The following is a 22,562-nucleotide window of genomic DNA, read 5'->3' as shown; positions in this document are numbered from 1 at the left end:
TTACAGACGCCTCTCATCTTTTTAAGTGGTGGAACTTGCACTATTGCTGACTGACTAAATACTTTTTTGCCCCACTGTATAAGATTTAATAAAGGTTATATTTTAGTATAAGGGATCTTTAGTTAGGATTTTTTTGCCTTAGGCAATTTGAGGTTAGGGTCCCGTTTAACATAGCGACGCACCAGCGATCCAGACAATACGACCTGGTAAGGATTGCTGGTGTGTCGCTAGTAAGCTGCCAAACAGGCAGATCTCTTCAGCGGCGCAGCAACGATCCGGCAATCCATATAACGACCTCGACAGTCGTTGGTACCTTGTCACACAGCAGCTATTCTGAACGATTCCAGCCTGCGTCCCTGAGTTCTGCGTCACCAACGAGTTGAAAGAATGGCCCAGGACATTCCAGCACGATCAGCGATATCCAGCGGGGGGGCCGGTCGCTGCTACGTGTCACATGTACCGAGATCGCTGTTGCGTCACAAAATCGGTGATGCTTTAGCAATCTCGCTATGTGAGACGGGGCTTTAGGCCGGAGTCACACTGGTGAGGAATACGGGCGAGTGAGAGGCGCAAAAAGCACGCATTAGACACGGACCAATGATTCTCTATGGGGTCCCTCGCACCAGCCGTATATTTCTCATCCGTATTCTACGGTCCGTGTTGTCAGCGTACTACGGCCGTAGTACGCCAATGCAAGTCTATGGGTGCACAACAAATACGCATTACACACGGACCACACATGTGACTTGCGAGAAATACGCACCAGGTGTCTTTTAGCAAAGCCGGCAATTCAGTGCGCGATACAGTAAACTCACACTGACAGGTTTAATAAATAAATAGATATATACACATATATGTATATATATATATATATATATACACACACACACACACACATATATATGTATTCTATGTGTCTATATCTATTCTTTGCTTTCTGTTATAAAACCTGTCATAGGGCTCCATTATATGTCGATTTTGCAAGCCAGCGAGAAAATCTCGCCATACGGATGCTTACATGCGCAAAATACGCGACCACACCTTGATTACGGATGACATACGGAGCACTATTTAGGGGTCTGTCATCCTTATTACGCATGTAAAATACTGACCGTATTTTGCGTCGGTTAGTGTGACCCCGGCCTTAGTGTCATTGTTATCCTACGCTGATCCCATGAACAAATTTGTTGTTAAATTCTTCAAAATTGCGCACGATTCATGACTTTGGCACAAAGTCAAAAGTCATTTTAATTTCCAGTCGAACTGTTCTTTGTGACTTTTTGACGAGGCCTTAGTCTTGAAAAAAAGTGGACAAGACTAACGTATGCAACCATTTTATTTTTTCCATCTTGACCTGAGGTCTGAGTGCAAAAAATGCTAATGTGGTTATATGCACAAGCATATAGGCTACAATTGGTATGTGTCCAGTGCAGTTCTTTGAGCACACACATACATCGGAAAGGATCTGAGGTCTGTCTGGTAAATCACTCATATAGCACACAGTCTAAAAATGTTCCATGTACAGTTCATTGCACACACATACAGACCAGTTGTACCCATTGTGCTACTGCCTTAGATCTGCGTGGAAAAAAACGCTGCATGCACTATTCTGTTCTATTTTACAGACCGGAACATGTGAATATCTGGTGACTATGGAGCTACAGATGTAACTGGCCAGAATATGACCATCTGAAGCCAACAGAGGGACTCTGCCAGCGCAGTAAGACTGTTCAAACCAAGTACAGGAGCTTGGTGCTTCATGAGGGGTCAGTCATTTAAAACACACCTATCAACTGCTTAGTTTTCCATCTATCTCCACCCTTCTCTGGCCCTATAAAGCCAGAGCGGTCAATAAAAAAGGGGGCTGAGATTCAGGAAAAACAAGCAGGTGGGATGGTGTATTTAAAGGTTTGGCCCCGACATGAAGCACCGAACGGCAGGAGTTTGAACAATCATAAAGTGCTGACAGAGTCCCTTTAAATACACCTTCCTGCCTACTTATTTTCCATCTATCATCAACCTTCTCTGGCTCTATGAAGTCAGTGCTATCAAAAGAGGCGGAGGTGGGGGGATTCGAAATAGGGGGAAAACAAGCAGGTGGAAATGTGCACCTAAAGATTTGGCCACACCACGAAACACTAAGCAGTCATACTGTGCTGACAGAGTCCCTTGAAAATCTTAACAGATATGTTTATTGACATCTCATAATGGAATCATTTAAAAAAATTGTATCTAATGGTTTTCATCCATTGCTGGTATTAACTGCAACACGCACAGAACAAAAAATTACAAATTACAAAGGTTTATAGGTTTTTCATGGTTTTATTCTTCAATCAACCCTTCAGGCAATAAATTAAACATTTTAAATATCAGAACACATATATACAACATACAGCTGCCCTTATACAGAATAAAATAATCCACTTTAAATGATGACAGGATATTTACAATAAAAAGTATAGAAACACACTATTGCATTGATTTTAGAATTCACACTTCCAGTGGAAACGACTATCCTCCTCCTCCCTCCCATACTAATGCCAGCCGACATATTATGATGCGTCTTTCATTCCTCTACTTTAAGTTGTGGAAAACTAAACAAAGACCACAGGTAGATTACGTTGTCTAAAACTAAACTCCCACTATGATACTTATTGGTAATGGATGGATGATTCGTATAAACAATGCTACTTGATGTGTGATAAAGGTAACAATTCATAATTTGTCAAGTATTTGTTGAATGTATTGATGGGGAGTCCACAGCTGGACAACTTGTTAAATTTTCTTAATAGCCAATTTTCCCCACAGAAAATCTAAAACATATACTTACGTTCTTGAATGGCATCAATTCTCTAAAGGTGACACTGTCTTTTCTGATGGTCAATTCATAATGTTATGTCAGGTGACCAATCAGTGGCTGTTGATCAGCTGCAGCATTTCACTATTCCGCCAGAGTGGATGTCCACTCTGACAGAATACTGAACCACTGCAGCTGATCTGCAAACATTGATTGACTGTAGTGGACATGTGTCAATGCCACTTGACCATTGGGCTACACAGCACCAACAGAGAAGAAGTGGCACTGGCCGGGAGGCAAGTGTATATGTATATATTTCACATGTGGGTACAATTAGCTGTTTAGTTGTGAAAGTGTTGACCAGTATCGGACAAGCCCTTTATTAATTGGACATGGCACCCTTTTTCATGCTATAAGCAAACCGGTTTTTGTAACCTAGCAACTAACGCTCTTTTTTGGGGAGTGCAGGGGGAGTGAGTTGGAGGAGACATATTTAGTGTATGTATTTTGTGAAAGTGCAAGTAGCTCGGATCCCCAGATCCCTATAAGCCAAATTGAATATATAGAAAATAGTGGGAAAGGTCTTGCTATAATGAAAATTGTGTGACATATAGGTGACTTCTACTGCCCTACTTTTAAAACCATTTAGATGACATAATATCCTGAGGAAATTGATGTGATTTCAAGTTGACTCTCATTTACTAAGGTGACTGCTAGAATCAGTGAGGCCCGTGAGCAGATGAATATATTACCTCGTGACTGTTGTGCTTCAATAAGAAAATGTGTGTGCTAGATACAGACCTAGTTGGATTAGTTAGGCGGTTGTGTCAGAAGATTGCTTGTACCCCCGAACATTTAACACAATGATACATCCGCGCGCAATAAGAACCTTACATTGCTTCTAGCTCGCTGTTCAGTGGTTGTAACTGCAGTAAACTACTGTCACCACAGTGGAAGTAGAGCTGTAATGGCTTCTCAATTATAAAGGCTTTCATTAGGACTGGAATGAATGATTAATGACTTGTTAATTGCACGATTTAGAAGCTTCCTCTGGCATTTCCGAGATGAATTTGGAGTTATATTTATCAGCTTACTAAAAAGAATGCTGTCAAAATGAAAGCAATGTTCACAGCGAAATGGGAAGACAAAATTTTGTGAAATGTTACCCACCGAGACACAGGTGTCAACCACAACTGAATGAAGTTTCTGGTTTTCTGTCTCGACATATACCATTAGATTTCACATAAACAAATCATAGGAGGAGTCAAAGGGAAATATTACTTATATTAGTGGAGCAGACAACTCCAACCATAGGTCTTGAAATTTTAGGGTGAGGTTTACATCAGTTACTAAAACCTGCTCTTAAACAGAACTAATGACTTTAAAAAAACAAACACTACTATATGAAGAAAAATGCAACTAATTAAAGAGGAAACGCAAGCGCAATAATACAATTTCAGAAATTGCTGCTTGATTAAAAAGGCAGAAAAAAGCCAATGAATTCTACTTTGCAAAGAATTATCCACTGAAAAGTGATAATGGCCCTGTATAATATGTCACTAAGAATTATACATGCTACAAGAATATGATCAGGGAGTCTACATGAGATTATGCCCATGTGTATGATTGTATAGTCTTAATTTTTTTTAGATTGTAATCACTAGGTTTTTAGAATTATACATTTGACAGCCCTATAAATAATATAAAAGGGTGGAGATTATATGAAGGCATTCAAATGACACCTTATGTCCATTTGACAATGAAAGCCAATCAATAAGACAGTCGGTTTAAATAGGATACTAAATACACCAAGAGGATCATTACAGGTCCGACAATGTCGGACACATGCAAATACTGAATCTGGTAAAATCTATGGGCACATAATTTTTTGATATGGTTGACTTGTTTGCCCTTGGCAAGAGGTGGCATCTTTAGGGTCACATGAATACGTAGATCACTCATGCGTTACCATAACAAATAATGTGTAATCCGAAAACAATGCACTCTGCCATATACATTGTAAAGTAGGAGAGGGTTCATATCTAACACTATGTCGAACAACTGGCTAAAAAAATTACATACGTTTTGTAAAGCCAGTATACTGCAAGCTTATTTCATGAAAATAATAAGTCTAGTGCCATATTTCAAACCCAATAAATACCCTGGGTATCTGCGTAAAACATACTGAAAAACATCAACATTTATCTTCTTAGGTAAGAAATACTATAATGGTGCCTAAATAACATCATTCAACACAACAGTGAATTGCTGCCATTTTGTGTTCAGCTACGATGGTTAATGCCAAAAGTTCAATCTAACCCCTCCTTGTGCTCTTGATTAGATTATATAGAAATATTATTGTTCAAGAAATGTTGCTTTTCTTTTCCTTTTATTGCATGTTGATACCTTGGAGGACAAAGTTTTTAAATACAAAAAATTAAATTGCAGTTTGAGGTTGAAAGGGGAAGGTGGGATTAAACAAAATAAAAAATAGGCACTTTGGGAAAATTTAAAATTTCCCAAACTTTATCTTAAAACTTAAAGCTGCCCTGAAGCCACTTCGTAATAAAAAAGTAATAAATACAAGTTGAACATGAAATATCAATGTTTATATATAAATATTTATAAAAGCAAAAAGAGAAGAGAAACCAATAAAAGCTACAAATAAAAGAAAAACACTACAAGCTCAAATGGCTTTGGACATGGAAAACGTAAAATTATTATTGCTTATTAGGTTTTACCCTTTGATTATTTTGGAATTTACATTATTCCTTGATGAAAATTCAGCTTTTTATATAAAAGATCATTTGGCCTAAAATAGCCAAAACAGGGTAAAGTCAGTTGCTTCATTTCCCGCACTTTTAGCAACTGGGTGAAGTTGTGATGGGACTATGAAGATAAGGAAGGCTGCTGGTAGCTGCTACTGATACTGGAAAGCTGAAGACAAAAGGAGATGTGGGCGACGAGGAATTTTTACTACGTTCTAAAAGAGTAGCCGAAGGGCTGGCAGCCTCTGTAGCGCACGTAGTGGTCAAGACCTGAGATTCAAACTGTAACAACTGTCCCATGAAACTAAAGTTCGGAGAGATTATGCTCCTGCGCTGCTTCACAAACTCAAAGGCTTCTTCCAATTTTACTCTTTTCTTCATCATTAGGTAAGCCAAACAGATTGTGGCAGAACGAGAAATGCCAGCGTGGCAATGCACAAGTACACGTCCATGATTAGTTTTCACTGAATCTGAAAAAAACAAAATACAAAAAACAACTTTTAATCATTGGCAAAAAGAACATGAAAAGCACTGACCTTTCCCTACAAATGTTTCTATAGTTCTTTTGCAGACATTCATTAAAATATAAATATCTGTTCAGCAGTATTGCTATATTAAACATTAACCAATGATGGAATTTCTTATTTTTGAAGGGAGTTTCAACCAAGCATGAACCTGAAATCTGCACTATTTCGATTTTTGCTTTTATATAGTAATTATTGCCAACAAAGTAGTATGAATTTTTTTTATTAGAGCATACAAAGAGAAAAGACCATATGCACACAAAAGGGATCACCAAAAAATGAGAACAAAAGACATAAAAAAGAAAAATAGAAAAAAAATAAAATAAAAAAAGCAAGTCAAGGAACGGCCTGGCAAAAATGACAGGGCATGAATCATGTGGATAATGGAGTTCAAACCCATATGTACGGAGCCGGCTAGGAAGGAGACATGGACTTTGTTGTCAATTTTTTGTTTATTTTTCTGCCTCTCATTGTGCTGACAGCATATATTATAGTCATTTGGCACATATATTGATTTTTTATGTGCTGTGCAATTATGACATATTAATAAACATCTAAATAGAACTATTAAGGTTTAGGAACTATAGTTACGACTGGGACTATGTATGGAAAATTGATTTATATGAATTTTGATTATTATATCAATTTTTGATGTCATCTGTCTGTTAGGAGCATTTTATTAACAAATGGATATTTATTGTGGATCAAATTGGCAGTCCATTGTTTGGATGCTTTTCAAGCGTTTTTAAAACTCGTTAGCTCTCTAAATAAAATTGTTTAATCTTTGGTGATCCCTTTTGTGCGCATATAAGTCTTTTCTTTTAGTATGCTTTGATATTAATGGATATTCATTAAGGTGATCCCACATAAGTATTATTGATGGTACCCGCCTTTACATATATATTCGTATTTTTTTATTAGACAGTTCATAGAATTAGAACATTCTATGAAGTGGTGATTATTGGGCCATCTCTACATGCAATTGATTACTCAAATAAAAAAAAATAAAATGATAAACTTATTGTGGCAAGAGGAAACCAATTCATATAAAACCACTTACCAATATATTCTATTGCCTCCATGAACCAAGAGCTAATATCTGCTTTATGATTATCTTCTACCGGTATACATTTATACTGAAAGTGGCCTTCAAAATGATTGGGGCAATCGGAAGATACATTCAGTAAGGCGGTGATACCTAAGGCATCCAACATATCTCTTCGGGCAGCATGATATGCACTGCCAAGATAAAGGAACGGCAAGATCTCTACTGGTCCACCCTGTTCAAAACAGAAAAAAAGGAGGATATTAATGACATTTCAGCCAACTATGTCACCTCAAAGTCCTTTTTAAGGTTTCCTTAAATTTTTACTGACATGGGAATAAACATGAAACCTAGAAGTGACTTATGCAACCAAGTCGTCTTGTATCTTACAGAGAAAACAGGAATAATGCAGGCCATACATAAAAGATAAGCAGGGGCTGAACGACCATCCAGCTGAAAGCTCTAATGACTTCCCTAAACACAGGAATGCTTGGGCTCAGCTCCAATAAAAAGGAAAGGGCAAATGAATTCCCACTGTATGTCCTCAACATAAAACTTGTTGGGGGAACACTCAAGAGGCCCCAGTACACATAAGATGGTTGGCCGATCATGCTGAAATCGGTGTTCTTCCGACTCCTAACGTGTATGGGGGCCTTTAGTCTCCACCTGATCTGTTCAATTTTTGTCTTTTGTCATTGGTTTAACAGACATGCACTACATCTGAGAATGTAGAGGTGTGCTGTGCATTCCTCATTTGTACCATTTCACAACTTGTTGCTCACTAAGTATTTTAACAAAAAAAGGTAGCAATTCTGCTTATTGTGTAGAGCATTTAAGATAAGATAATCCTTTAATCGTCCCACCATGGGGAAATTGTATGTACTGCAAGTAAATTATTCATCATGGTTACCTGATCATGTAGTGGTGTTGTACATGAACTGAAGCCTGTTTCAGCAGGTTCAATGCTGGTAGAAGCAGGTAGTGAAATACTGTTTATGGATTTGGATTTTGCACAGAATTCTGGATACTCAGAATGAAATCTCTCATATCCTCCTGAACCAAACACACACACAAAAAAAAACACAAAACAAGGATTAAAAGGAGATTGAAACTCAGGAGAAACCAAACTGGATGTGCCAATACAGCTTTACTACATATAAATGGCAGATACTAAAATAACGTTCTATAAAAAGATTATCTAATGACAGATGGAGCTGAGGGCTGCAATTAATTTATCAATGAATGAAGTAAAAATGATCTAAGAAAGGTTGAATTGCATGAATTTATGTATTTTTTCATGTAAGTAAATATGAAACCTTATTTAACGACAATAAAATTATAGCACCAGAATACCAAAGTGTTAACTCAAAATGTCAAGTGTTATTTTTTTTAAAACAGGTATAACAGTATAGAGGGGAAAAAATAAAAAAATAAAAAACTGAATATTCACAAACTGGATATATGGAAATGGTCAACAGAATTGGTGGAAGCCATAAAAAAAACAATTGTGTTGACTGTATATGCACTAATGGACTTTTCACTAGTCCAATATCCTATACACTGAGCTGGCTATGCTTTGATGAGGCATATCACATGAAATCATGAGGTCCATGTAAGACAATAAGTAATTGCACAAATTAAACAGAATGCATACCATTGATAATGCTGTGGTTCTGCATGACCATTAACATCTTAACTGTCACCAAAAGAGGAGCGAGCCAAGACTACTCACATTGTCCATCTGTGACTATAGTCAAGAATTTTAACATATAGTTCATTGAAAAATTTTTTTTTCAGCCACCCATGATGGCACCACAAAAGAGGGGATCCACCTTGCAATGACACACCCTTCAAGATAAAAAGGGCGGCTCCTCTCTCCACATCAGTTGGTTTCCTGTTCTTGATGAGGAATCCTCAAGATAAGATCAGGAAGATAGAAGAGGATGCCTGGGCCCGGGTTTGGCAGATCTGGGTTGCTGCGGCCGTCGCCCGATGCAAGTTGCGCCTCGGAAGCCACAATAGCATGCCCTCCCTGAGCAAATCGTGTGGAGGCTTTTTTGCCAGACCACGCCGCCCAGGATGACATCGGTGCCTGGGTGGAAGAAATATGGAAAAGGATGCCTGGGGCGGTCAGATTTGGCCGACAACGGTACGCTGCGGCCGCCACCAAGGTGACGGTAGCGCCAAGGAAGCCAGGATATACTTGCCCTCCCTGACCTGTTAGAGGCTGGACTCCAGGACATCGGGGTGTCCAGACCTCACTTCCCCAGCAGAGCCAGTGACGGACCAGGTGGTAAGAGACGGATAAGGCTACTTTCACACTAGCGTCGTGTGACGTACGTCGCCATGCGTTGGGGCGACTTACCGACGCACGTTGTGAAAGTTTTGCACAACGGGGGCAACGAATGTAGTTTTTGAACGCATCGCTGCCTCATTGTAATGTCCAGGGAGGAAAGGGAGGAGTTTTGGCCGCGCATGCACGGTCGAAAATGCCGGACATGACGCACAAAAAAGGTTACATGTAACGTTTTTGTGTGCGTCGCGGCCGCCAAAACACGACGCATCCGTCGCACGATGGATGCGACGTGTGGCAATACGTCGCTAATGCAAGTCTATGGAGAAAAAACGCATCCTGCGGCCAACTTTGCAGGATGCGTTTTTTTCTCCAAAACGACGCATTGCGACGTACGTCACACGACGCTAGTGTGAAAGTAGCCTAAGCTCACCCATCAGCGCAGTAGTTTTCCTCCAACGGGTCCTTCCTCCATTGGCACGCGGACAGAGAGTCACTTCCAGTAACGCGTGGTGTCAGAGCATTACCGGAAGTCGTGTGTCGATAACGCACAGGGTCCAAGAGCGCGTCCTGGAAGTTTCGTTCCGGTGATGCACAAAGTTCAGAAGCACGCCAGGGGGGTTTGTCCGGATTGAGATCTCACTCCTGCCACCAATGGGGGGGGGAAGGAGAGGGGCGTTGCATGCAGGCTGGTGATTCCCACAAGGTATCATATAAAAGGGATCAACAGCAGTCAGAAGATGGCAACATGGAGGCTCAGACACTGGAGCAACAGCCAGTCCAGGAGCAACAGGAGTTGCCTCAGAAGCAGGACAGAAAACATCCATTGCGTCCTCATGACAGGAGAGGGCAAAGACCCAAGCAGCCGCGCTGCAGCAGCAGTGGGGGCCACTCGGGAAGCACACAGGCGGACCATCATAATACTAGAAAGGAGGAGTTGATAGTCTCTGGGGGGACCTTACTGACATCATACAACCTCCAGATCCGGTAACCGTATAAAGTGTCCATGTGGTAAGTGATCTGCGAGAAAGTACAGTACGCTGTCTGTTTTTTCTCTTTTCCTCTAGACACCTTCCATGACAGCAGCATCCGAGGATGTCTCCCCACGCTAAAGGGGGACAGGAAACACAAGAGTTTAAATACCCCTCCCCTTCCAACAACCACCAGTGTTTTTCCTGTCCCCTATGGGGCATGAAGAGGTTCCGATGGTGCTGCCGTGGCCAGCGATCTGGAGCACCTTGCGACTCACCTATTCAATGCCGGGCAGCCAAGGTCGGGGCTCTGCTCTCCTCCTCTGTGGGCTGCTCCCATCTCCACGATCCTCATGTGGCTAGGGACCTTTCCCACCCCTCCTGCGCTCCCTCAGGGGATAAAGCGGGGCGGTGAATTGCAGCCGTGGTCCTCCCCCCTCCGTGCGGCTGATTCCAGGAGTTCGGGCGCAGCGGATGTGACATCAGCCCAAACTTCCGGTCTACCCCCTATGCGTTCCACGCTGGAACGCACGCGCAGCCGGCAGATGCTGGCTTAATCCGAATAGCAGCCATACTTTGTGGTGTACTTTTGAAATTCCCACTGTTGGACCTGAAGGGGGGGGGAGGGGAGGAGTGCAGAATCACACTGGGACCTCGGTTTCTTTAAATCCTTGTTGAGGTAGCCTCCAAGTAAGATGCATTGTCTATGTTCCCCTGTGACTGGTGACAGACTGACCACATGGACGGCGACAAACCCTCCCTCTATCTGCGTCTGCAGAGCCCAGCGTTCACCCTCCTGCTTTAAGAACTGGGTGATGGTCCCTTGGTGTCCAGGTGTTCATAGCCCACAGGTTACTTAGTATACCTTCTCTCTTGTTAGGGAGAAAAGGTCCCTGCTCTTAAGGATAAGGTGCACAACAGCAAGTGTGGTATATGCACTTCCCGAGCAGAAAAGTTCTAGGAAATGTTTTTATTCGGACTCCCATGACAGCACCACGAGAGAGGGGATCCGCCCTATAGGAACAGGAAACCTACAGATACAAAAGGGCGGCACCTCTCCCACGCATCAGTTGGTTTCCTGTTCCTGAGGGGACGGGATCCTACAGAAGACCGGATCCCAGGCCGGCCAGCCGTTACCGGTAGCGAGGGGGGTCTCCTACCTCGGCCTGGTGCGGATCTCCTGGAGGACGCCACGGTGGCCCAGGATGGGTGGCACGGCAGTGGCGTGTTCAGCAGGGAGCGGCGTCCGGAGGATGTCCGTCTCCGGGGTTAGGCCAGTGAGTATGTTCCCCCCGGGGGTTCCCGTCTCCGGCGGCGCAGGTACGGCGGCAGCAGGTGGCTGTGACCGGGTGGCGCTGCTTCCGGGGCTCCCGGGCGTCCCGCGTGACTTCCGATCTTTCCCGGGGTAGCGGTGACGTCAGGGGGCGGGCGGAGGATGCGCTTCCGGGTCGGCGCGCCACTGCGCATGCGCGAAGAATCCAAGATGGCGGCGCCCATCGGAAACACCGATAGCATCGGCTTTCGGACCAGGTGCGGCGCCAGCTGGGGTAGGGAGCCCTGTTGGGGGGGGGGGAGGGGCGCGGCATGGATACTGCTGACCGGAGGAGGGGTATTTAGGCAGGACCCTGGCATGGTACCTTGCCTTGGCCACATTATTACAAGCAGCAGCGTACAGCAGCAGCAGTGGTAATGGAGAGTGATCGAGAGCAACACCAGCAGCAGCAGCAGCGACAGAAGCAAGGGCGACAGCAGCGGCAAGCATCACTGCCGGCCCTGGATGACCTTCGGCAGGTCAAACAGAAAAAAAAAGGTGTCCCGTGACAGTAATGAGCGGGCGGGACGAAGTGACCAGTCCACTCGTAAGAGCTCCTCCAGGCAGACAGGAGCATCGACTGAGAGAAATCCCCCTCATTCTCCGGTACTTGATTGTGGCACTGGTAAGTGATCTTTGTGAAAGTTCACTCAGTGACGGGACCCCCCTTCTGTGTTTTTTTCTAGGGGAAAAAGGCTACAAGTAAGACTAAACATAGGGAATGCATGCCCATTACCGGACCAATGCCTCAAAAAATTGTGCCCCCCCTGTATTCAGCAGACGGTGGCAGAAGAGTCGACCCGCGGTAGCGGCGAGTTTAAGGGACATTGTCAGGGCAGAAATGAGGGAAACCCTAAAGTCCTTGTCCCAGCCGGGAAGTCTAAGGGGCGAGGTCCCGGTGGAGTCCGATTCCTCGGTAGAGTGGAGAAAAAGCAGAGACTCCCAGGCTTCATCTCCCTCGTCCTCCTCAGGAGAAGAGGACTCGGGGCGATTTTGTCTGCCTCTTGACCGGGTAGACAAGCTGGTCAAAGCAGTCAGAGGGACAATGGAGGTAGAGGAGCCTAAGCCCCAATTATCCATGCAGGATGTCATGTTCTGTGGGCTGGAACAGAGGAAGCGGAGAGTCTTCCCATTAAATCAAAAGATCCAGGATCTGATCCACAGAGAATGGAAAAAAACGGATAAAAGAGGGTCGCTACCACCAGCCCTCAAACGCAGATACCCCTTCGACGATACGGCAGTGAATACTTGGGACAGAGCCCCCAAATTAGACGCAGCCATTGCAAAGGCATCGAAAAGATCCTCGCTACCCTTTGAGGATATGGGATCCCTTAAAGATCCCCTAGACAGAAAGGCAGATACTTTCCTTAAAAACACCTGGGAAATGGCGGCCGGGTCCTTAAGACCAGCAGTGGCTTCAACGTGCACGGCCAGGTCCATGATGGTCTGGTTGGACCAGTTGGAGTCACAAATAAAACAGGGTACATCAAGACAGACAATTCTTGGGGCCCTACCAACCATCCAAGAGGGAGCAGCCTTCCTAGCAGATGCCTCAGCGGATGCAGTGAGAATGGCCGCCAGAGCAGCAGGTCTCTCTAATGCAGCTCGTAGAGCCCTGTGGCTAAAGTGCTGGCAGGGAGACATTCAGTCCAGGGCAAAGCTCTGTGCGAATCCATGTGAGGGCGAATATTTGTTCGGCGCTGTCCTAGACGAGCTGCTTGAGAAGGCAGGGGACGACAAGAAAAAATTCCCAAACCTTTCGTCTGAGTCCTACCGTCGTCCATTTGGTAGAAGGAGATTCGGCCAGGGGAGAAGGCACAACTCTTCGCCTATTAGAGATCGCCCCAGATGGGAAGACAGAAGGAGAAGAGGTACGGGCTATATGTTCACACGCTTGTCGAGAGATCAAAAGAGACCAAATCAATGACTAGTAATTCCCGTGGGGGGTAGACTGTCATCCTTCTTCCCGGCATGGTCACAGATTACAAATAGTGACTGGGTGCGCAAGGTAATATCCACCGGGCTTAGATTGGAGTTTACCCAGGTCCCGCGGGATACCTTTAAACTAACCCCTTTAAGATCTTCTCCTCTCGAACAAGCGGCTTTAGAAGCGGAAGTCTTGAGCCTATGCCAGAAAAATGTCCTGGTAGAGGTTCCAGAAGCTGAAAGAGGAAGAGGGTTCTACTCTCCCCTGTTTCTAGTCCAGAAACCTGATAAGACATTCAGAACGATTATAAACCTTCATTTCCTTAACGAGTTTTTGATTAATCGTACATTTAAGATGGAGTCCATTAATACAACAATAAAAATATTGTTTAAAGGTTGTTTTATGGCAGTCATAGATTTGAAAGATGCGTACTATCATGTACCTATCCATACAGACTTCCAGCAGTTCCTGAGAGTGGCGGTTTCAGTAGGTGGCACAGTGCGTCATTATCAGTATAGAGCCCTTCCCTTTGGTCTCTCAGCAGCACCCAGGGTATTTACAAAGATAGTGGCCGAAGTTATGGCTCATTTACGGGAGGTTGACGTCTTAATCATCCCATATTTAGATGATTTCTTGATTGTGGGAAAATCGGTGGGTCATTGTAGATCCCAGATAGAAAAAGCTAAATCCAGATTAGAAAACCTCGGATGGATTTTAAACTACGAGAAATCCCGACTCCAGCCCTTAAAAATACAGAAGTTTCTAGGCTTATTACTAAATTCAGAAACTCAGCAGTGCCTGCTGCCACTAGATAAATTGCAAAAGATACAGGAGCAGGTTCTTCGGGCAATTGATAATCCGTCTATGACCCTCAGACAGGCCATGTCCCTGTTAGGCTCTCTAACTTCATGCATCCCAGCAGTCAGGTGGGCACAATTCCATATTAGAGCCCTTCAGAACGACGTCCTGGTTAATAGCAGGGCCTTGGAAGGCTCCTTACAAGGTCGAGTGTTGCTAAGCCCCTCAGCTGTTACATCGCTTAGATGGTGGCTTGATAGCGAGAACCTAGCATCAGGGGTGCCCTGGATAACACAGATAACCCGTATTATAACCACAGACGCTAGTTCCTTCGGTTGGGGAGCCCATATGGGGGACATAGTGGTACAGGGACATTGGGATTCTGATTCTGAAATCTCATCCAACCAGAGAGAGCTATTGGCGATAGAATGGGCAGTCAAGAAACTCATTATGTACCTACAGGGCCATCACGTGAGGATACACTCGGACAACCAGGTAGCGGTAGCATATGTCAACCACCAAGGTGGAACCCGCTCCAGCGCTCTGATGCAGATAACAGAACGGCTCCTTCAGATAGCAGAGAGAAATTTTCTATCTTTAACCGCGCTCCACATCAGCGGAAAGGACAACGTAAGAGCAGACTTTCTAAGCCGCAAGACTCTAAGGCAAGGAGAATGGGCTTTGAACAAAGATATTTACCACCAGATTGTCCGCAGATGGGGTCAGCCAGAGGTAGACCTCTTTGCCACCAGAGAAAACAGAAAAGAAAAATCGTTCTGCTCTCTGAACCCCAGGGAAAATCCCCTGGCGGTGGATGCCCTCCTGATAAGATGGGATTTTCTCTGGCATACGCCTTCCCGCCATTGAATCTTCTTCCTCTGGTAGTCAGGAAGATCAGAGAGGATCGGGCAAAAGTCATACTAATTGCCCCCTTTTGGCCCAGGAGGACCTGGTTCGCATGGTTGAGGACCATGTCGGTATGCGATCCCTGGGTACTGCCGAACCTTCCGGATCTCCTCTACCAGGGGCCAGTCAGCCACCCACAAGTAGCGGGACTTCATTTGACGGCGTGGTGTTTGAAAGGTCACTATTAAAGGATAGAGGGTTCTCCAAGAACTTAATTGACACCCTCCTAAAGAGCAGAAAATTAACTACCACTAACATCTATGCTAGGACCTGGAAACGATTCCTGTCCACCTTTCACTTTGACGTCAGAGACGGAATTCCCACGAAACATATTCTGGAATTTCTCCAGAAAGGTTTCGAATTGGGTTTCTCCACAAGTACGTTAAAAGTACAAGTTTCAGCCTTAGGGGCCCTGTTTGCAGGTGATATTGCAAAAAATTATTGGGTAGCAAGGTTCATCAGAGCAGCGGCCAGATCGAGACCTATACACAAAAACAGATGTGTGCCGTGGGACTTAAACTTAGTCCTTACAGCCATGACGGAAAGTCCGTTTGAACCTTTAGATTCTGCCTCACTAAAGGTTATATCTCTTAAGGCAGCATTTCTGGTAGCGATAACATCCGCACGTAGGGTGAGCGACATACAGGCACTTTCCAGATTGCCCCCTTACACAGAGTTCTTGCAAGATAGAGTAATCTTAAGGCCAGATCCAGCATACCTTCCCAAGGTAGCAACACAATTCCACAGGACACAGGAGATAGTTCTGCCTTCCTTCCTCCCTAATCCAACCAACCCTAAAGAGCAAAAACTTCAGGCATTAGATATTAGGAGATGCTTACTTACATATTTAGCAGCCACGGATCCTTGGAAGAAGGAGAACGCATTATTCCTATCCTTCCAAGGTCCCAGGAAAGGATACAGAGTATCAAAACGCACGTTAGCAAGGTGGATTAGGGAGGCTCTCTCTCTTGCCTACACAGCAGGTGGCGGCCCAGCTCCACAGAATCTGAGGGCGCATTCCACTCGGGCCATGGCATCATCCTGGGCAGAAAGATCTGGAGTATCAATTGATCAGATATGTAAGGCGGCCACCTGGTCATCTCCTTCCACCTTTTTTAACCACTATCGGTTAGACATGGGTGCCTCCTCAGACCTCACCTTCGGGCTAAGGGTGCTGCAGGCTGTAGTCCCTCCCTAAGTTAGTTTACATATCTGTAATTCTCTCGTGGTGCTGTCATGGGAGTCCGAATAAAGTATTAAGTTACGTACCGGTAACGGTATTTTTCGGAAGCCCATGACAGCACCCTTAGTTCCCTCCCTTGTTCACGTATAGGGGTGCACTCCTTTAGAAGATTGTTCATAAAATTACTTTATGTGGGAGATGGTGTAAAATAATTCTGGTAAATAGGGTAGATAGGTTGTATATATTATATGTTGTGTACTAACCATGGTAGCCTCTCAAGCTCTGTAATCCAACTGATGCGTGGGAGAGGTGCCGCCCTTTTGTATCTGTAGGTTTCCTGTTCCTATAGGGCGGATCCCCTCTCTCGTGGTGCTGTCATGGGCTTCCGAAAAATACCGTTACCGGTACGTAACTTAATACTTTTGTCCCCCTGTGACCAGTAATCCCAGAGGGAGTTCAAGGGGAAGGGAAAAACAGAGCGATGGAGTTATCCCAAAGGTAGCAAGGGCAAAAACATTCTCATTTCCCACCACCAACAAACCCCGGACAAACAACAACTGCTCTCCGGTCGACGCTCGCATTTCCTCACCCAGTTGCAATTTCCACAAACCAGTGTGTTCTCCATACCATACGGGATGGTCTGAGGTTAGAATTAGAGAGTCCTCCCCTTCAATGCCTGAGAATTACCTCCCTGCAGTCGCCACATCTCCAAATTCCTCGGGGAAACACAGGGTTATCATAAATCCAAAACCCCTGAACCAGGTGATCAGATACAGACGATTCAAAATGGAATCAATCAGGTTAGCAATTCCGCTCACTGGATGGAATTGGGTATTGGCTACAGTAGATCTGAAGGATGCATACTATCATGTGCCGATCCATCCGGACCACGGGAAGTTCCTCAGATTTGTGGTTTCCAATGGTCACCGGGTCAGACATTTCCAGTTCAATGTCCTACCCACAGGAGGACCTGGTCAATGACCTGAAGAGAGCTGGGACCAGAGTCTCAAACATTACTGTTAGTAACACACTACGTCATCATGGATTAAAATCCGGCAAGGCAGGCAAGGTCCCCCTACTTACACCAGCACATGTCCAGGCCTATTTGAAGATTGGCCAATGGCCAACTGGATGATCCAGGGGAGACATGGGAGAAAGTCATGTGGTCAGATGATACCAAAGTAGAACTTTTTGGTATCAACTCCACCTGCCGTGTTTGGAGGAAGAAGGACGAGTACAACTCCAATGACACCGTCCCAACCGTGAAGAATGGTGAGGGAAACATCATACTTTGAGGGTGCTTTTCTGCAAAAGGGGACAGGATGACTGCACTGTATTGAAGGAAGAATGGATTTTGGCCAACAACCTCCTTCCCTTAGTAAGAACATTGAAGATGGGTTGTGGCTTGGTCTTCCTGCATGACAAGGTCCCAAACCACACAGACAGGCCAACTAAGGAATGGCTCTATAAGAACCATTTCAAGGTGCTGGAGTTGCTTAGCCAGTCTCCAGACCTGAACCTAATAGAAAATCTTTGGCGGGAGATGAAACTCATGTTGACTAGCCACTGCCCCAAAACCTGAAAGATCTATGCTGCAATGTGTGCAAACTAAGTCAAGAACTACAGGAAACATCTGACCTCTTATTGCAAACAAGGGTTTCTTTACCAAATATTAAGTTCTGTTCATTGTATCAAATACTTATTTCATACAATAAAATTTAAATTAAGTAAAAATCATACAATGTGATTTAATGGAATTTTTTGAAGATTGTCTCTAATAGTTGAAGTGTACCTAGGAGAGCATGGATACTTTATAAATCACTATATCAAGAATAATGTAATAGTCTACTTTTCCATCGCCACAAAGCTTCAAACACGTAAATGTATGCTACATTCAAAAGGGGTTGTTTGGTTTCTAATAAATGCTAAACTTGCGCTGCAGATAAGGCATGGAAAGCTGTGTGCACATTTGTGAATGAACCGTAGGGAAAATCTGAGTGGGAGGCAAGATTAACACCTCAGATACAACTGGAAACACAAGCTCAGGAAGGAAGCGAAGCAGCTGCCTAGTTTTAATTTCCCAAGGGTGGCTCAGAATTTTCTGAATGGACCCAGGTTGCAACTGCATCCAAGGAAAGACTTCCCACGTCCATTAATTATCGTCAATATGCCTGCAGCGAGAAGCTTTGCTGACAGTCTTATCCAACACTGAAATGATTCATATTAATGGCAAAGCTGCGCAGAATACTATCAACGAATATACCAATTGCATAGATCAGTTTCTATGGTAGCAGGCAGTATATATCAGCAAGGGGGAGGACGAAGTGAGCATGAAAGGAAGAGATTAGGTCATCTCAGCTGGTTAATCATTGTTTATTGCAAGTAGCTTGTGTTATGCAGATGGACGGCAAATGCAATATAACACTACAATAGTAATAGAAATATGAATGATGCCGATGCACCATCACCTGCCAGTCCTGATAATCAGTCCTCCACCAACCAGAAAGTGATGGCACCTTGCAAAAAAATAAGCCATTACTTTATATGATAATAAAATACACAATTAGATGTGACAGCAAGACGTCCCTATGAGATTACGTATATATTCAAGCAGCGCTTTCAGATTGGTTCTAGGGTGAAAATTGCACATTTTTGTGCAGCAAAAATTTGCGTGAGAAAAAGCTGACAAAATAAACCCCATTGCTTCCAACGAAACAGTATTCCCAAAATAAATTATGTTACTTAAAGAATATGGATTGCAGGCACCTGAATACCACAGCAATTTACGGTAAATGAAATATCCACAGCAGAAGTCTGATGGTTTCTCAACCTGTACTTAAACTTGTAAAATAGTCTATATTTCCCAGACTGTCAAAACAGACATGGGATGGTGGGAATGTGTACCGATTTCTTACCATACTGGAGTCTTAAAGGGAATGTCACCAGGTTTTAGAGAAGCATAATGTAGGGGCATAGACCCCCATTTCAGTGATTTCTTAATGACTTAGCTGCTTAGTGTATTTTTGAATAAAATCCCTGATTGATCAGCTAAGGATTCTCATCAGAGGACTAGTAAAGCTGCTGCCATGTAGTCAAACCTATACATGAGCTCTGTAGCCACCACTGATTGGCAGCTTTCTGTATACACTGGACATGGGCTGCCAATCTGGGATGACACCGGGTCAGAGTCATTGCTTCTCCAGTTGGGCCTGCTGCTGCTGTGGGACGAGAATGTTTTTCCCCCTACCCTTTGCGTAGATCCATCTCCCTGTTTTGCCTTTGCCTCTTGCTTGGGAGGTTTGAGCCTGTGGGGCACGAAAGGGCCATTTTTTGAAAGGTTTCTGTTCTGGGAGGGCTTTTTTCTTGTCGGTGGCTTTCTCCAGTATTTTGTCTGGGGCCGGCCCAAAAACGTATTCACCTTTAAAGGGTATGCCACATAATTTGGCTTTGGAGGTGATGTCACCGCTCCACATCTTGAGGCAGAGCGCTCTCCTGGCTGAATTGGACAGTACCATAGATCTAGCAGCCACCCTAACGGATTCCATGGAAGCATCTGCTAAAAACCCTGCAGCTTTATGCAGAATGGGTAGAGTGTCTAATAACTCACCCCTGGAGGTACCCTGTGATATGTGGGTTTCCAGTTCCTCAAGCCAACGAAACAAAGCCCTAGCGACGCAGGTGGAGGCGATGTTAGCCTTTAACGTGGCCGTAGATGTCTCCCAAGATTTCTTTAGGAGACTATTTTTCTGTCCATCAGGTCCTTCAATTGTGAAGAATCCTCAACTGGGAGCGCAGTTCTTTTTGCGACTCTCGCCACATGGACGTCGACTTTGGGGGATGTCCCATTTTATAGAATCGCCTTCGAGGGGAAACCTATGTTTCATTTCTGAGGGAGTGCTGAGGCATTGTTCCGGCAGTTCCCACTCCTGCGAAATCATGTCTAATATGATGCCCTGGGAACCCTATGCGTTTTTTTGTTTTACGGCCACCAAATATTTGATCTTGAATGGACTGAGGCTCTGGTTCTTCTTCTAAACCCAGGGTGCTGCGTACTGCGGATACCAGCTCCTCCGTATAGTCAGAGGAGAAGAGGTATTTTCTAATCTCAGCAGCCCTGGGTGATACGGGTTCCTCCCATCTCACCGAGGACGATGTATGAGACAGGTCGGATTCAGAATCAGAGTCTTCAACCTGCATTTTCCTTTTCCTTGCTGGAGAATGGGATGGTGGCGGAGGAGTAAAAGCCGATAGGGAAGACTGCACCTCCTGTTTGAACAGGGAGCGAATCTCGTCCAGCAGGGATGGCTGCTCCGCTCTAACTACTTTGTCGGTGCATGACCGGCAAAGTTTTTTATCCCATAAAGAGAGCATTTTAATGTTACAGATCGGGCATTTTTTCCTGGTTGCGGCTTTAGGGGTAGACGTTTCTACCTAAAATAAAAGGGGGAGACAGGTCAGATAAAAAGGGGGAGGCCCCTAGTGAAACCACCATCCCACGGACCCCTTCCCTGCAATACTCACTGTAGCAGGGGCAGCGCTGGGCTCTGCAGATGCAGGGCATGAAGTGCTATCCATACTGAGGGATATCTGTCTTACCTCGTGCAGCCTTCGGCAGGGTTTTTGTGCTCGAAGCCAGCACCTGCCCTCCAGTGTTCCGGTTTCCCCCCCCTCCCCCTCCTGGGTCCATGTGCCGGCGTTGGGAGCGGGCACCATGTGCGGTATGGGGGCGGCCATTAGCCGGAAGTCGGCGTCCTCCTGGAGCGCCGATACCGGAAGTGACGCGAGCTGTCCCCCGACGTCACTTCCTTGACGCCCGGGTGCCGCGCTGGAGGGGGAGAGGACCGGGGAGCTCCGGGAGGCCCCCGGCCGGGGATCCCTGGCCTGCTTTGCCCTCACGGGGGTGCGGGAAGGCCAGAGCGGGTCCCGTGGTCACCACCAGCGGGAACGATGGGAGCAGCTTAGGAGGAGGCATGAAGCGACCACCGCTGCCCGGCATTTTGACAGGTAACCCCTGTACTATGCTACTGTAGCCGCCGGCCACCAGAGTATGCGGACCTCTCCCTGCCCTATGGGGAACAGGAAAGACACTGGCAGGTGGGAGGGCCTTTTATCCTCTCTGTGTTTCCTGTCCCCCATCAGGGCAAAGAGGCAACCTCCGTATACCGTCGTGGAAGGTGACTAGAGAAAAACAAAATCAGTTTGAAAATGGCACCAGCTGCGCCTGCACAGTAGTATCTATCAGCGGAGGAGGCAATTTTTTTTCTTCTGTAGCAAGCTTGCACTGCCTGCACAGCAGTAGCAGCTATCGAATCACCAATAGCTGCTTCCGCACAGGCGTGGTCAGTGCCATTTTCAAACTGATTTTTTTTTTTAATACTATCAAAGAAAATGAATAAATGCACATTATAGATGAGATTATACTGCAGAAGGTGATATATATATATATATATATATACATACACACACACACATACACACATATATTTACTCATTATGTACAATATGGGACAGGTCACCTATGGATTAGTGACCAGTCAGAAGCAATACTGATGAATATCTAATCAGAGCACCACATGAAGACCCCCCTCAAAGGCCACCTCAGAGCACGAGCATATCATTAATTCAAAACTGAAAATAAAGATTAAACAACCACAAGACGGATTTCATCATCAAGGTATCATTGTAATCAGTATAATGGCTCCGACCTGACACTGTCTGTAGGTTACTCTGCACAATCCTGCTGACAGGTTGGCTTTAATTTGTATATTTTCTGTGGCAATGTACAAGTTGATTTTTACAAATAGGTACATTTATATAGCCCAATAAATAAATTTTAATACAGGTGTAAGGTCGTAAATACCAAATGGTGGTGGTTTAAACAGATTCCGTTTAATATTTCAGTTGGACTGTCAGGTCCCAAAACACTATCAGAAGTTTTTAATTGATAGTCATGATTAGGCCTTAATATTAGCCAGATCATCACCACACAAGTTACTCAGAGGTTAACACAAGAAAACAAGGACTTCTCTAGAATCATT

At 44.6% G+C, this 22,562-nt stretch overlaps 1 protein-coding gene across 1 annotated transcript in view; it reads right to left on the bottom strand.

Moving 5' to 3' along the window:
* Window positions 1-2,302: 2,302 nt before the first annotated feature.
* Window positions 2,303-22,562, bottom strand: part of DUSP4 (dual specificity phosphatase 4) — a 36,318-nt gene continuing 16,058 nt past the window's right edge. The window contains exons 2-4 of the mRNA XM_073543604.1: window positions 8,045-8,187; window positions 7,150-7,369; window positions 2,303-6,035 (exon numbers count right to left, since the gene is read on the bottom strand). Of these exons, the coding sequence (XP_073399705.1) occupies window positions 5,659-6,035; window positions 7,150-7,369; window positions 8,045-8,187 (740 nt within the window). The 3' untranslated portion in view covers window positions 2,303-5,658. The remainder of the gene's footprint in view (window positions 6,036-7,149; window positions 7,370-8,044; window positions 8,188-22,562) is intronic.

This window comes from Dendrobates tinctorius, unplaced genomic scaffold, assembly GCF_039654945.1.
Source record: "Dendrobates tinctorius isolate UK_male_01 unplaced genomic scaffold, ASM3965494v1 ptg000011l, whole genome shotgun sequence".
Taxonomy (NCBI): Eukaryota; Metazoa; Chordata; class Amphibia; order Anura; family Dendrobatidae; genus Dendrobates; species Dendrobates tinctorius.
The sequence above is the reverse complement of the archived record's forward strand: the minus strand, read 5'-3'. Positions and strand labels throughout refer to the sequence as shown.